This window comes from Neopelma chrysocephalum, unplaced genomic scaffold (assembly GCF_003984885.1).
Source record: "Neopelma chrysocephalum unplaced genomic scaffold, ASM398488v2 Primary Assembly neopelma1_25, whole genome shotgun sequence".
NCBI lineage: Eukaryota > Metazoa > Chordata > Aves > Passeriformes > Pipridae > Neopelma > Neopelma chrysocephalum.
Genome location: NW_020897694.1, coordinates 39,110,788 through 39,126,914, shown reverse-complemented (window position 1 = coordinate 39,126,914; position 16,127 = coordinate 39,110,788). Strand labels below are relative to the sequence as shown.

General features: G+C 40.2%; 1 protein-coding gene across 6 annotated transcripts in view; it reads right to left on the bottom strand.

Moving 5' to 3' along the window:
• Nucleotides 1–310: 310 nt before the first annotated feature.
• Nucleotides 311–16,127, bottom strand: part of LIMS1 (LIM zinc finger domain containing 1) — a 69,805-nt gene continuing 53,988 nt past the window's right edge. For 4 of the 6 annotated variants that reach the window (XM_027675003.1, XM_027675004.1, XM_027675001.1 and 1 more), the window contains exons 3-11: nt 9,726–9,792; nt 7,772–7,892; nt 6,773–6,922; nt 5,477–5,627; nt 4,570–4,662; nt 3,106–3,154; nt 1,450–1,525; nt 1,005–1,195; nt 311–615 (exon numbers count right to left, since the gene is read on the bottom strand). In XM_027675003.1, the coding sequence (XP_027530804.1) occupies nt 1,048–1,195; nt 1,450–1,525; nt 3,106–3,154; nt 4,570–4,662; nt 5,477–5,627; nt 6,773–6,922; nt 7,772–7,892; nt 9,726–9,792 (855 nt within the window). In that variant the 3' untranslated portion in view covers nt 311–615; nt 1,005–1,047. The remainder of the gene's footprint in view (nt 616–1,004; nt 1,196–1,449; nt 1,526–3,105; nt 3,155–4,569; nt 4,663–5,476; nt 5,628–6,772; nt 6,923–7,771; nt 7,893–9,725; nt 9,793–16,127) is intronic. The other 2 variants (XM_027675002.1, XM_027675000.1) reach the window with 1 other exon arrangement.

Sequence of the window (16,127 nt, the reverse complement as noted above, 5' to 3'; positions counted from 1 at the left end):
CCTTAATGAAACTTCTCAGCCTGAAATCCAAGCATGAATTTTTCCATGAGGCAAAGTACATTGGTTTCTTGCCCAAATCACAACATGAGTTGAACAAGTTTTGTCTGCATGCTTAATATGAAGGTTACTATTTTCATTAACATAAATGACAATCCATGCCCCTAAAGTTGGGCACATTTGCACAGTTTGTTTTCACAGGTGCTCACAAGCAAATTTTCTCTCTGTAAAATTCCACAGAGATTAGTGTACAGAATGGACCTCCTGCATCAGTACAACTACATTATTGGTCAGAAACCTTTCAGGTGAGCTGTTTATCAACAAATAAGCATACATGTAAAGAGAATAGAGAATCTCATGATATTTTGGTTTGATAGAAGGCATACATCATCATTTGTTGTCTGACTGCAGCATCAAAGCAGCCCACAGCCTGTCCCCCACCTCACCCCACCAAGTAATATCTCTAAGATTTTCACAAAGGAAGGGGAGAGCAGATTAAGTCTTTACTTCCTTCCCAAAGTTTCAGCTAGTTTCTTCAGTCTTTTCTTCAGCTCTAGAGGAAACTTCTCATAACACTTTTTGCAGACAGGCTTCATATCAAACTCAACGAATTTATTCCTGAAACAACAAAGCAAAACCCAATTTTTTAGCAGATGAGATTGTGAAAAAAAGAATTTAAAAAAAATCTCCTATTAAATGTGCACAAGCAAAAAATTAAACCTCCAATTTATATATATATGTTAAGTTACTTTTACAAGGTTATATACACTGTAGACAGTGATTACAGTACCCTGTTGAGTAAGCTACACAGTTTTTACTCAGATGTCCGTCTTTATTAACCATGTAATTTAAAAAGCCTTTCAAACCTAATTGTACAGGTAAAGAGACTAAACATAAGATAATGGAATCATAAGTTAATATTTCAAGTTGCACTTGCATAAAAAATATTTTGGTTTTGATTGCCATAAATTCATGCAGAAGCTTAAAAAAGCATCCTTAGCACTAACCAAAGAAGAAAGGAGCAGGGATGGTAGTAAGAAGGAAAAAAGTTTACAAACAGATTGGCTTTTTCTTTTTCTGCTTCTCTTTATCCTTTGCTTCACGTTCCCGTTTGGCAAGCCGTCGCTTAAATTCATCTGGCATTTTCTCATAACAGTGTTTGCAGACAGGTTTTAGATCAATTTCAACAAATTTATCCCTTTAGAGTTAAACACAGAAAAATAAAGGACAGAAAAGGAGAAGAGTTAGGAAGACTAACTGAAGGAAGACCTGAACAGACAACTGACAGAGACATAAAGTAGTTAAGTGGAGCAAGAGGAAGAAAGATGCAAATATTTCCTCAATGCTGCTTAGATGTTCTTCATACAGCAACAGCTACACTGTAGCAATATTTACACTTTGAAGAGAACTACTGACACATTTTGAAGGCATCACACTTATTGATACACTTACTTGAGTGTTAACTTAGTGTTGCAAGTTGAACAAGCGAAACAGTTCACACACCATGCCTTATTCAGAGCAGACACAACTAGGGAGATGTGAAAACCAAGAAATCATTAGCATTGCCAAGAAAAAAAAAGTTATTACAAAAATTTTAATCTCACATATTCGTGAGGTGTGAAGAACAGTCACTGATCCTTGTATCAAGTATTAAGGACCATAACAATTATGTGGCAGGACTAGGGAGGCACATGTAGAGCATAGCGTAGCAGAACGGTGAAGCATTGATAAAACTGTCTCTGAGGCAAGATTGGCTTAACCTATTTTTGCCTCCTGTTTTTGCTTCCACCTCATCATACACCATGCTGATCTCAGGCAACCATTCTATGAGGCCGTGTTTCCAATTTAATCAGGAAACATTTCCAGCTGAAGAGAAATCCAGCAAAATATTGGATTCTTATAATTTGCGACAACAAAAAACAGTGTCAAATTTATGCACAGAAATGAAAGACAAAATGTAATCGAACACATACACTGAAAATAAAGAAATTACTATATTCTGTTCAGTACTATATTCTGTTCAGTTCAGAGACCAAAACATACACTATGGGTGTCAGATTATATGGTGAAAGCTTGCAATCATACCAAGAAGTAGTTCTCCGACAAGTTCCAGTTCTGCTCATTCTAGTAGAATTTTAATGAAAAGGAGGACTCTGTTTCCTTTAAAGCATTTTGGATTGTCATTCTGTAGTTATACGCCAGTCCAGAAAATGTGGGGAAAGCACATCTCTGGAGTGTATGTCTTATCCTATAGTTACATGACTATAAATGAGTATATGTCTCCTTTTGTATGTTAGAGGCTTCCTCCTACTTTGCTAATAGCTTCGGCTTAGGTGAGGCTAGCATTGGTATTACAGTATTTACTTAGGGCAGGGGTAAAAAGGCACATAATGTAGCATTATTTCAGGCAGAATAATTCGCTTTTGGCATTTTATCAGAGCTGGTTATCCAAAAAGCCTCTCAAAACCACCCCCCCAAAAAAAAAAACAAAAACCCCCCAATCAAACAAATCACTACCAGTTCTGCCTTTACAGGACACATATTTCCAAGTATTATCATTCCTGGTTTTGTGACATTATCATTAGCCTAGATTTTCAAAAGACAGGTGCCTGTGATAGATAGGTAAATATCTCCAGGAACCACTGGCATAATGGGAATAAGGCACTTTAAAAAAATTCCTAGGAGTGCCCACCTACGTCTTTCGGTATCTAAATATTTTTTCAAATTTGGTTCATGATCCTCCTTTGAGGAGATGTCTGTGTGGTCATTCTCACCCTTGCATGTGTTCTTTTTGAAGCTGGTGGGGCAGGAAGCCACTCCTGAGCATCTTCCAGCATTCCTGGCCTTTACATGTCACTAAGGGGTTTCACGGTTCTCTTCAGCCACTGGGTGTTCTTCTACCATCACGAAATGCTTGCTATAAGGTTTTCTTACCATTTGGTCTCTGACTAATTAGCTCTAATTTAATTACTGATCAAGAGAATGGCTGGGTTTTTTTAATGAGAACAATCAAGGACTCAACACAGGGCTGTTTTCCCCTTACTGTCACTTTTAAAGAGAACTTCCATCAGAAAGGAACATTAAGGAAACAGTTAGAAAAATGCTTACCATCTCCTTCAATCACACGGTTGCAATGGAAACAAACATCACCAAATAGCTGAAGAGGAAAGAGAAGTAAGGGATTTTTAATGTTATGGTTTTATCGAGGGTAACTTCCCAAACTAACAAAATAACTGTATTTCAGCTGATGGGCACAGTTGCTTTCCTATTTGTTCCAGTAAAATAAGGAGAATGCTGGCAAGTCTGGTTTGGTTTTCCAAGTAGGTTTTGCATCATCTTATCACAAAAGGTCTTGATAATACTAAAGATACACATTTGTTTACCTTTATTTGATCCTCTGTAAATCAGATTTTGTTTTGTTTTAACATTTCTCTAATCCTGAACATTTAAAATACAGCAGTTGGTGTCACATACACACTGTTACTAACCAAATAATTGAACATCTGGACTTAGACGCATGATTAGAATGACATATTGCTGTTTCTGACAAAAACTGTAAGGAAACGTTATTTTTAGTTTAAAAAAATGAAAAGGAAACTTTAGGACAAAAATTATTCATTCTTTTTTCCAGGCTTAACATTTGTCCATAATATAACAATTAAGAAGTGCCCAAAATTTTGTGTATTTTTTTCTAACTGCAGTAGTTAACCTAGTAAAAGACATCCACTCTACATACAGCTCTTGCCTGGTATATGTATTTGCCCCATCACAGCTGCAACACTACTACTACTAACATCATGGCATTTATAGTCTACAAGTAAGCCAGCAACAATCATCTGCCCTTCACCACCGACAAATTAAGACACTCTGTGTAATTAGTAGGTGCCTTACAACTCCCAAATGTAACCCCCACTCTTGTGTTTATGTAAGCAAGGAGGTGAACATGACACAACGCAGATATGGCTTCCAAATAAAAAAGGTCTGTACATCATGGTGCTGGACTCCACAACCAGGGGCGTCTGGAGAGAGGGAACTGTGATATATAACTTCTGTATAAATGCAAGTGGTCACTAGGTGGTGTCTTCTGACAAATTCAAGTCTTCGAAGTCTTCATCAACCTAATGACTGAGGGGGTGATGCAGCCATGTGATCATACAGTCATCTCAAGAGTTAACAGCTGTAGGAAAACCCAGGCTACTCACTATAGCCTCGTCTTCAACTGCAGTTACTGAGTGGCAAATCTTCTTTAACTTCTTGGAAAGACTGGGTGTCATTAGCTGTTCTGATCTCACAGGCATCTAAAAGCATGTAACAGCTCTACTTAAGTAGACTAAGCTTGAAGAACATCTTGATACTGATTGCCCTGTGAAATACCTGCAGGTTTCTTTCTCTTTGCAAGAATGATGAATAGAGAAATCTGTATAAATTAACTGCAACAGAACATCTCCTAACTGGCATTACACCCACAGGTGCCTTCAACAAAACAGAAGAATGTCCATGTTTTACATCTCTAATAAAATCAGTTTGTGAGTTTACCAATTAATGCCATTTTATAAAGATATGCAACCTTACCTGATTGTAGTGAGTTTCACAATATGCCAAGCCTTTTCTCTCATAATGACGATGACCCAGGAATGGTTTTTCACATTTTGCACAAACAAAATGCTACCAAGAAAATGACACATAAATTTTTTTATTTTTTGGAAGTAACATTATTTTTTCTGGAAAGCAAACCAACCAAGTCCACTACTGAACATGACTGAAGTCTACTGAGCTAGCTGTGCCATCTTCGAAAGCAGAGTTAAACTACATTTAGACCACTAAAATAATATTTCTTTTAATGTCTTCAAAATTTCAATCCAGAAGTCACCAAAAATAAAAAAAATCAAGCAAAGGATTCTCATTTTTTTATCAATGAACAGAATTAGGAGTTATTAAATAATCTGCACCATTATTACACTCTTGTAAAGGAAGCGTTTCCTAGAGGAGATTTTCAAAACAACAGAAAGAACAAACTGTTTATATTTCTAAACTAAATGAAAGATGTGGAACTCAATCTTGTAGATGGCCTTGAAATAAAAACTCTCACATGAACTGTTAAAAGAGATATGTATATGGCAGGTGACTATGGAAGACCTAAGGGTATTATGATTCTCAGTAACATGATTACCACAGATCTTACATGCACGGTTTTGCACTCTGAAATTTTCTTTTGTAAGGACCTCACCATGCTTCCTTTGATTACTGATTTTAGTTTCACAGTCAAAGCTCTCTGTAAGATAGGAAATTACTCCTATTCCATAGTGGAAGACTAGCCACAATAAAGCTAAAGAGGGATTCAGAGAAAGTATTTATAATTCTTGTTGCAAACTTTGATAATCCTTTCACTGAAATTGATCAGCAAAATCACAGGTTTTTTAACAGTTAATATGGTAATGTTTACATTTGTAAAAGACATTATGTATCATCTGATGTTTACCTCCACATGCCATTGTTTTCCCATAGCATTCACCACACGGCCTTCAATTGGTCTTCTACATGCCCCACAGATGGGAACACCCATTTTGTCATGGCAGGGTAAGCAGTAGAGTTCTCCCTTCAGCTCACGAGCATCAGCAGTAAGTTCCTTCCTATTCAGAAATTAATGAATTGAGAGCATGAATAAAGGCACTGAATGATGTCAACTCTTGAGAGTTTATGAAAAAAAAAATTTTAGCATTTGTTTAGAAATTATATTTATACTACAGTAATGCGGCAGCATCAAATATAACATAGTTCAACAGAGTTCAAGACTGATCACAGTAAACTGAGAACAGGCTGCTCAGCGAGGTGCACTAAGTCTCTTGGAAACAGCTACTGAACTATTGTCATTCTGCTTACGCAGCACAAATGTGTGTGTGAAAGCTGCAGATGTTTGGTTCATATACTGGCACTCATTACCAGTTTATTTCAGATTTGCATAACTGGAACTGAAAGTAAAATGTAGTACTCTACGTCTAGGTACATTTTCCTTGAAAGAAAACTACAGACCCAAACGAGCTAGGTTTATTCATTTCCAATTGCAGAATCTCATACACCCTACTTTTCAGTAAATTGCATGGTTAGATACTGAGAAAAGATAAACCTTAAAAGTGACCATAACCACTAATACTCTCAACTGGTTGCCACTGACATAACACTACATATTGTTATTCAAATCAGCCTTTGCTATGGCACTGAAATAGTAGCTTCCTTTGCACCAGAAAGAAACAACTAAGAATCCATGCTATGTCCTACAATGCCCCATGGTCCGTGCATCAGTGCAGGATGTAGAAATGTGCAGTTTCACATGCTGCAGCAGCAGAAGCTGACAAAATGAGGTGGGAGAAAGCTCCTAAAAAAGATAGCCTTTAAAAAGAGAGAACAAAGTTTGCATACCACTCAACTAAAAAGAAATAACATAGGCAAGACAGTAATTCAAGCAGGAAAAGAGGACCATTTTTCTTTTTCTCCTAGCAGAATAATGAACTATCATTTTGCTGTATCTGTGTCCATACTTCGTATTTTGTAAGGTACCACCTTGTCCTGCAGAGTCCAATCTTTCTTTACTCCCCAACAGTTCAGCTGTTGTTCGAATGCTACCATGCCAAAAGCAGTAATACACATTTGGCCACAAGACACCCAAACCCTATCCCCTCTTCCCAGATGTACAGGACAAGTTTTCACTTTAAGATGTAAATCCATGAATCAAATAAGCCCAGCATTTTCCTGTTTTCCTTTGCAGAACTCAAGTTACCCGCAGTTTGCACAGTTGAAATGATCAGGGTGATAAGGGTCATTTTTGAATATGAGAGGCTGTTCATCAATAATAGCATGACACTTCTGGCAAATGTACTTTCCCAGGCCTCTGGCTTTTTCCCTGTTATGGCAAGGACGGCAGAGATGTCTGAAACAACATAAAAAAAGAGAGGTAAGTACTAGTACCAAGTACTACACTGCAAAAATCTATCAAAACTTCATTTCAATTAGTCCTTTTTTTGGGGGAAAGTAATCTTTAAAACAATTTCTTTGCTAGGCAAGCCAAGTTCAGAGCAACAAAATTATCTCCCAAGTTCAGGATGATCATTTTATTTTCCGTCTCCACCGGAGTATAATTTCTTCAGCTGAGTTTAAGCTATGTTGAAACACAGAAAACAAAGTTCGCTATAGATTGTCGTTGCTGCATGTTTTACTTTCAAAATCTTAGAAATTTAGATTGGAAGCTGGATGACTACACAAATCGTAATTCTGTAGATAATTCTGTATGTTATATTATACATATGAAGGCAATGGCCATAGAATTCACCTGTAAAACATTCTTCTGATTATAGCTGGTAAAAATATCCGACTCCATTAAAGGGTCCCACCGAAAATAAAGGAATTATTAATAAATAAGGTGCCAAACTAGACCAAAATTGGAGAGCCGTTGGAAAAAGAAAGTAAAAATTTTTTTTTTAAAAATAAAGACAGTACTTCTGTATCTGAATGTTTTCTCTCTTTTTACATATAACAATGGTCCCAAAATGTCACTGGGTAGAGAGCATGTTTGCCAAGAAACCTACTGTTGAAATAGGTAAAATGTTAATATTTTAAGGTACCCTTTCTTAGTTTTGTGATGCACTCAGACCTTTTCCCCACAGAAGATGCTTCAGTTGTTCCATCTGAGATGGAAAGCTTCAGGAACCAAAATCTCTCAGTCCCCCTATTAGTTAATTTTATTTATGACCAGTTAATAAAAGGAAGAGTGGAGATCTACCTGCCAGCATTCTTGACAAATCCAATATCAGCCAATACTACTTGGCAGATATCGCAGCAGAAGCACTCTGGATGCCAGCTATTGTTCATGGCTTTAATAACACGACCAATAATGAACTCACCTGTAAGAAACACAACACCAGGATATAAAATACCATACTAGACAAAGTTAAAAGCACTACAATGACATCATCATCCATTTCCTCACCCCAAAATCTGGTAGGACACATTGCTTGCAGTATCATGGTTCTGATTCTGTAATTTGGGTTTTTTCATTGTTTTTTGCTATGGGTCAGAAGAAAATGTCCTTGCTGATGGAGAACCTTCTGCTCTTTACACACAAGTCCTTTTCATGCACACTCCACCTTCTCTCTGCAATAATCTTTTTTCAGTCCTTTCCCTGTTTTTACTTATCTGTTCTCAAGCTGTTAAGAAATTTATGGAGTACTTCATATAATATGACTTTCTTGTGTCCTAATCATCCTTCTCCTTCTTTTCTTTAAGATGACAATCTTAACTTGTCATGTACGTAGCAGTGGTTTCTACTCCACTAGGACCAAGCCTTGAAGGGGCTCTATACTCAAAGCACAGTACCACTGAGCTTGGGTGGCTGTGGACCTCCTGCAAAAAAAAACTCCCATGGAGTCCAAATGCAAAGCTGCAGTGACGCTGCACACACACACACAACTTCTAACCCTCTGGGCGTAGCCAAAGCCCCTGAGCATTGCAAAGGCTCGGCCTAAACTGTGTTTGGGAGCTCAGCTTCCCAGGGCTGTGGGAGGCGGAGTCCTGTCTTTGGAGAACAACTTGCCTCAAAGGGGAGGGATCAGGCAGGTAACCGATCTAGGAACAAAACCTGATGGACTCCAGAAATGTGAGTAATGCTTGAGGTGTCACTGTGACAACAGTCCCATTGATTGTGGCTCTGCTTACTAAGTACAAGCAGTGGGAAATCCCAGCTCTGTGCAGAGCCTTAATGAAGTTTTAAGGGAGTTGGCACTACATGGAGCCAGGACAGGAAGGGAAGGTGTGCCGGCTGGGCAGGAGAAATCCTGGAGATAGGGAGTGTAGCTCCTCAGGAATCACCACCAACCCACTTCTTCCTCTTTCCCTGCTTGTTCACGTCGGCAGCTTTAAATGCAAAGTTCTGTAACATCTGCTTCCCCCTCCCTTGGTGTTCAACCCCTCCCTCCACACAAGGAAAGGCCTCACTGAGATAAGTGAAAGCCATACTGCCTTGCCAGGGTGCCACAGAAACACAAGAGCTTCCAGACCGGTTTAAGCAATAGTCAAATAATGACTTCCCAGCTGTGCCCCAGCAAAATACGTCACACATAGGGGAAAAAAGAAAACATGCAAATGATTACAGCACAGCAGGTGCACAAGCATTTACATTAACAGTGGCAAATAAAAAGAACAGCCCTCAGAATTACATAGGGTGGACATTAGATGCTGAAGCCCTAAAGGTATTTGTTTCAAAAAAATCAACAGGGGCCCAGCTGACCATCACTTGATTATATCACTAGCTAATGATGATTGTCCCAGCTTCTGTGGAGTAGGACAGCACAGGTGGGTTACAATAGCCAAAGCAGATGACAAAGCCTTGTTGCAGGGTTTCAGATACATGAGAAGGGCCAAATATGAGCATATGCAGAAATACATATATATGGAATCAGGAGTCATGAATGGTGTATATAATCAGAAATTTATGAATGGTCTGCTCATTGGATCACTGACTCAACAGCTAAACTACTTACTCAAATAATGCAAACTTTTTTTAAAAAATACTATTGTTTGCTGACCTTTAGAAAAAGCAGCTCCCCAAATTCTCTGAAGTCTTACATTCTGCAAGTTCACAGGGCCACTTCCCTGAGAACACACACAAGGGGTTGCCTTTCTTCCCCCAGTGACACTCCCATTTGTGATCAAGTGGTTCACCTTGATTTAAAACTTACCACATTGATGGCAGCAAGGGGCAAAAAGCATTTGAAAATCATGTTCGCAGTACTTCCTCCCTTCAAACTGTAAACGGAAAAAGATCTGAGTGTTAGAGGAATGAGGAACATGCTCTTAACATAAATGCTGTAACACCCTGGTGTGTTTCCAGATATAATTAGGTAGTAAAACACGAGGGGCTGCACAAAAAAACCCAGACCATGAGCTATAGGTGCTAGGCATTACATCCACCCATCTTAATTCATCTACTAGTTAGCATGTAATGTTAATAGCACACCATTCCTCCAATACTGCCAAGAGTCTAAGGAATCTTCCGTCATCAATTTATATCACAAGAGACATCTGAATTCTGAATTTTGACAGACCGCTGAAACTCTGATGCAACAGAGCACATTCTGAGCAGGAAATCAGCTAACAAAAACCCTTGGGCAGTGGGAGAGGGAAAGCATTTTCCCTGAACCCATTTGATGTCTTCCTCACTCTACATTTCCTGCAAGAATGACCCAGCATACTGGAGGCAGTAAGTACGATGGGGGTAGGGAGAGGAAGAACATCCAGGGACAGAAATCTTTGACTTTATGGAGCAGTACAGCCAAAACATGAAGTGAAATAAGCCTTTTCCTTTGTGATGCTTATTTCATAGAATCAAAGAATCATTTAAGTTGGAAAAGAACCTTAAGATAATCAAGTCCAAATATTAAGGAACAAAGTTCACTACATTGATCAGATTAAATTGGGAACTGATCTTAAGGGATTTGGACTTGGATCTGAATTTTATCACAGCCTAGATGAGTTCAGCTACAGTTCAAGCTCTCATAAAAAAAAACTCATATGGAATTAAAAAAAATTCAACTGCATTAGTGGCTTAGCCAAAGAATATGTAAAAACATGTAGGCAAGTATGTGCTGAAATGAAGGGAAATGTTTAGATACCTTCAGGCACCACCATTACCAGATACAAATGCCAACTGGCATGTCAAAACCAGATAGACAATATTAGGTATGGTGTAAAATGTTTGGATTTGAATGTCTCCGTTTAAAACAGTGGAAAAATGAGGACAGCAGGAAACCTTGCTCCTTTCATTTTACTGTGTCTAAGACAAAACAAAATAAATAGCATAAAATACTACCCACAAAGTAAGTTTTCGTGCCTGGACAGAAAATACAGCCATGTGTTTCAAGATTACCTGTTTTATACTATGAAATTGCAAGGATCAAATACAATATAAATATAATAAATACTCTTGCAACTGGCAGGGTGGGGATCTAACGGAACACTCTCAAAGTCACTGGGTACTTGAGATTAGAAAACTCCTCTGCCCAACCTGAATTGCACCTATTAGGAACAGAAAGACACAAGCTCAATACAGACTCTTTCAGAAGTCTCTGGTAGGAATTTATCAAGTGCAATTTCAGTGTAATACTGTAAAACAGATTATTTTTTTTAATTTCAGCTTTTTAAAAAAATAATAATTGAGAGGCAGAGGGCTATTACTTCCTCAAAGAGTAATGGAAATTATTTGTTCATTGTGAATTGTGCTTGCTTCCTGCCAGATAAATCCCTTTTCAAACTGAAAAAAATTCAAAAGCTTCCTGTTCTGTGTAAACAGGTGGTCCAACAGGGGATGCTTAGGTTTGTTAGGATTTTAAAGCCACCACATGTTGATCTGGATGGACCAAACACGTTTTCTTCCCCTCTGGTTTATGTCAGGTAGGTTGGTTCCCATTCAGTCTTGTTTGTATTTTCAATCTTCTTGGCTCATTTGTGCTGCTCTTGTAGATGACCTAGCAGTTATCCATCAGAGAAAGCCTTGAGTTTCTCACAGCACATATTTCAAAAGCAAAATAGTTTTACTGCTGTATGCTGGAGGTCCATGAGTTAAATGGCTCTGCATAGAACATCTCACTGTTACACAGCCACCAGCTTATCTGCGTGTTTTTAGCTAACTTAGTGGAAAGACATGTACAAAACCCGAGTCTTTAAAGATTCTCTCTCTAAGGTAGTTTCTGGTAGGAAAACACTCTTTCTTTTAGGAAAACACACAAGGTGCAACTGGAATAGAAACAAATCTGACAAGCGCATTGCAACTGCACCTTCTTTTAATCTTCTTAAAGGTTATTACAAACATTTTAGAAAAAAAAACCAAACTGAAAGAAACTTCCTCTCAAGAGACATAAGTCACATGCCATTCCATATTATTTCATTATTATGATTAAAAAAACAACAACAACAATAATAGTGATATATATTTCCCAATTATAGCTGTTGTGAGTAGTCCATAAAGATTTTGCTGTATTTCTTCTGTTGGGGGAAACACCTCTCTAAGCCCTTCCCTCTCCTCCACCTCAGCACAGTACAGTGCAGGCTGGGATGCTTCTGAAAACAAACAGCACAAGGCTCTAAACAAACACCCAGACCAGGGGTACAACTTCTCTCGTCCAACCTCCCCTGTCTGAAGGTGAGGTGTCCACACTCCCCAGTGGGAGACATGGGCAACCTCTAGAAGGGAGGAGCCATTCTATGACCTGAGAGTAATGTGGGTTGGAGGAAATGCCCACTGACTGATTACAGTGGGGCCACTCTGTCCCTCTGAGTGCACTGCCAGCTGCCACTGAAGGTCTCCATTTAAGCTGTCTGTTCTGCTACCTGCAGTGCTACCTGCAGACTCTGCAACAGCTGCTCTAGGGAATACACATCTCCCAGGTTGTGGAGTAAAAGCAGACCAGAATTGCTACCACTTCACACCTGACAGCACAGCAGAGCAAGTTTGGAAATTCTGCTGGCATGTGCTTGTGCTAATCTTTGTTTAGGTCGAGTGCATAAGAAAACTTGCTAAAATGATGCTGCTGAGCAAACTGGAACACAATTATACCCTTGCATGTCCTAAACCCACAGTTTCTGTGCAATATTAGGCACACAGTTCTCAGGAATCCAAATTATCATTTCTAACATAGGTTCATGAGGACATCTACAAAACTCCTGCTATGCTGTGCTGACTCGAAGTGGTGGAGGGGCGCTGCTCTGGTGTGGTGCCACTTGTGCCAGCAAGTGACTTGGCTCCAGTGCCAGACCACAGCAAGCTGTGCTGATCAGGGTCCCTGCAAGGCAGCCTGGAGGCATGTCCTGCAGCAAAGGAGACCTGCGTCTCTCTGACCAGTTCAACCCCCACCCATGGAACACAGAGTGAAAGCTTATCATGGCAGTGTTTGACGACAAATGTGATAAGCAGCTTAATGACTAACTGGGGGAACTCTGCAAGTCTTGTAATAGGCAGGGTAACAGTATTTGCCTTCCCAATTGCTAAGAGCTAGAAATCATTTCCAAGAAACACTAGCTTAGCTAAACCAGGCACAGAATAAATACAAACTCATGCTGGGCAACCAACAATGCCTGCATCTACCCATGGGGAACATGTTCAGAAAGACACATTACCTGGCCACAACTGCAAACACATCCATCTTCTCAAAGACTGCATTAAGGCAGTCTGAGGAAGATACCCTTTATGCCTGTCTTCTCCACTCACTTTTTCTTGACAGTGACACAGATTATCTCAAGTCCTCAGAGCACTGTCAGCCACTCCCGAGCAATGGCCAACCTAAGCCCACCTTCTGCCTGCATAGGGCTGTCCCTTCCTCTCACAGAATCACAGAATGGGCAAGGTTGGAAGGGACTGCAGTGGGTCATCTGGTCCAACCTCCTGCTCAAGCAGGGTCAGCCTAGAGCACATTGCACAGGACTGTGCCCAGACAGTTCCTGAATATCTCCAGTGAGGGAGACTCCACAACATCTCTGGGCAATCTGTTCCAGTGTGTGGTCACCCGCACACTAAAGAAGTTCTTCTTTATGATCAGATGGAACTTCTTGTGCATCAATTTCTGTCTGTTGCCTCCTCTCCTATTGCTTGACACCACTGAGAAGAGCCTGGCTCCATCCTCTTGACACCTTCCCTTCAGATAATTATATACACTGATAATAGTATACTACTACTTCTCAGTTGTCTCTTCTTGAGTCTGAACAGGCCTAGCTCCCTCAGCCTATCCAATGTTATTTTACTTCTGTAATAGTTGTGGCAAGAAGTGTCTATGCTTAACTGAAACTTTCCACTTTCTACATAACATTTCTCAGGCTATCCAGCCTGAAAAAAACCCCTAGCAATATTAACCAAAACACATTTAGTACATGGTGCTATTTTCATTCCCAGGACAATCTATTGGCACTCACTTCTGACTGACTGTCTTTGAGAGCAGCATGTTTCAGTAAGAGTGCTCAAAGACCAATTGTCATGAATATGAATGTTAACAAGGTAGCAATAGGAAGGAAAACGCTTACATCCAATATATCTAAGATCCTTGCCTCTGCTACAGATTCAGGTATGGCCACCTAGAAGCACTCAGAGCAACAGGGAGTTTGCAATGTTCCTGACCTAGGTCCAAAAGTAAGACTTTCTTTCCACTGCAGTCCTTGTCCATCCCCTAGGAGACACAGGCTGCCTAGAGCACGATTTCCTCAAACTTTTATCTTTAACAAAAGATCATTCAACATTGTGAAAGAAGTCCCTGGAATGTCTCATTGCTTTTTGAGTCAGAAAAAGAAGGAATAAAGTACTCATTATTTAGAGAAAATACATTTTATTGGTTTAAGACAGTTTTAACACAATTACAAATATTTTAGTTTTGAAACATCCGTATCACTATACGTTTGCCTCAGGTCTTAACATGCCAGGATGGACTCTTTACTGTGCCTGCAAGCAGGCAGCAGCTCAGTATATATTAACAATTGTAAATCAATGTGTTAATATCATGGGGGTGTTCTTCTGTTTTTATTTAATTAATTCGGCCTTGCAGCTCACCTTTTGATGTCTTATGGAATATTAGTCATTTACCAAAATTTCTGCAAGACTATCCCTGGCGCACAGAAAAGTCTTTTGATCCTCAAACAAAGCGAGAGAAAGCAAATCCCCAGGAATCCCTTTTGACAGGCTCTTTTCCAACTCACACTCCTCTCTCAGCCTCTCTCCTCATCACCACATAACATGGCTCTGTAAAGTTAGAAATGATCCTCTGGAAGATAAACTGTTGTGCTCTTGCCATAAGGATATCCCCTGTCTGTGAGAGCACAGACTTGTGCTTTTAACACACTGCTCACCTTCCTTTTCAGATCATAGTATGACTTAAGTCCTGTAACTGCTACCCTAAATTGGACTATAAGCTACTTGAGCAGGGATCTCTCAGACATTAATTCCCCGGCTCATGCCATCTATTGTTCCTTATACCAATCACTTTGTATTTTATGAACCAGTCTAAAGCTTTCAATAAAGCCACTTTTGACCTGCATTTTCTCCTGAATCCCCATAATAGGGGAGCGTAAAAGAAAATAACACTGATACCAAAATACCCATCTGAGCTGAGGGCAATTGACCTGGAGATGATTCCAACGGGATGAGGTTCAACAAGGCCAGGTGCTGGGTCCTGCACTCTGGCCACAACAACCCCATGCACCTCTACAGGCTGGGGACAGAGTGGCTGGAGAGCAGCCAGGCATAAAGGGACCTGGGAGTTTGGATTGACAAGAAGCTGAACATGAGCCAGCAGTGTGCCCAGGTGGCCAAGAAGGCCAATGGCATCCTGGCCATTCCTGTATCAGGAACAGCGTGGCCAACAGGTCCAAGGAAGTGATTCTTCCCCTGTACTCAGCGCTGGTGAGGCCACACCTGGAGTACTGTGTCCAGTTCTGGGCCCCTCAGTTCAGGAAGGATATTGAGGTGCTGGAGCAGGTCCAGAGGAGAGCAACTAGGCTGGGGAAGGGACTCAAGCACAAGTCCTATGAGGAGAGGCTGAGGGAGCTGGGGCTGTTCAGCCTGGAGAAGAGGAGGCTTAGGGGAGACCTCATCACTCTCTACAACTCCCTGAAAGGAGGTTGTAGCCAGGTGGGGGTTGGTCTCTTTTCCCAGGCAACGATCAGCAAGACAAGAGGGCATGGTCTCAAGTTATGCCAGGGGAGGTTTAGGTTAGATATTAGAAAGAATTTCTTTACAGAGAGGGTTATCAGACATTGGAATGGGCTGCCCAGGGAAGTGGTGGATTCTCCGTTCCTGGAAGTTTTTAAGAAGAGACTGGATGTGGCACTTAGTGCCATGGTCTAGCAAGCGCAGCGGTAGTGGATCAAGGGTTGGACTTGATGATCTCGGAGGTCCCTTCCAACCCAACTGATTCTATGATTCTATGAGAAATGTGAACGGGAACAGGTTTTAACCCTTAAAAGTGTATTAAGAGCTGGTAATTTTAGATGCTCTGGTGTGTTAGAGTCGACCCTACACAGGCCTTGGTTTGGCTTCTACACACACCCTAATCTCAGCATGCTGACTTACAGGTCACCTCTTTTCACACGCCGAGCTGGCCTCA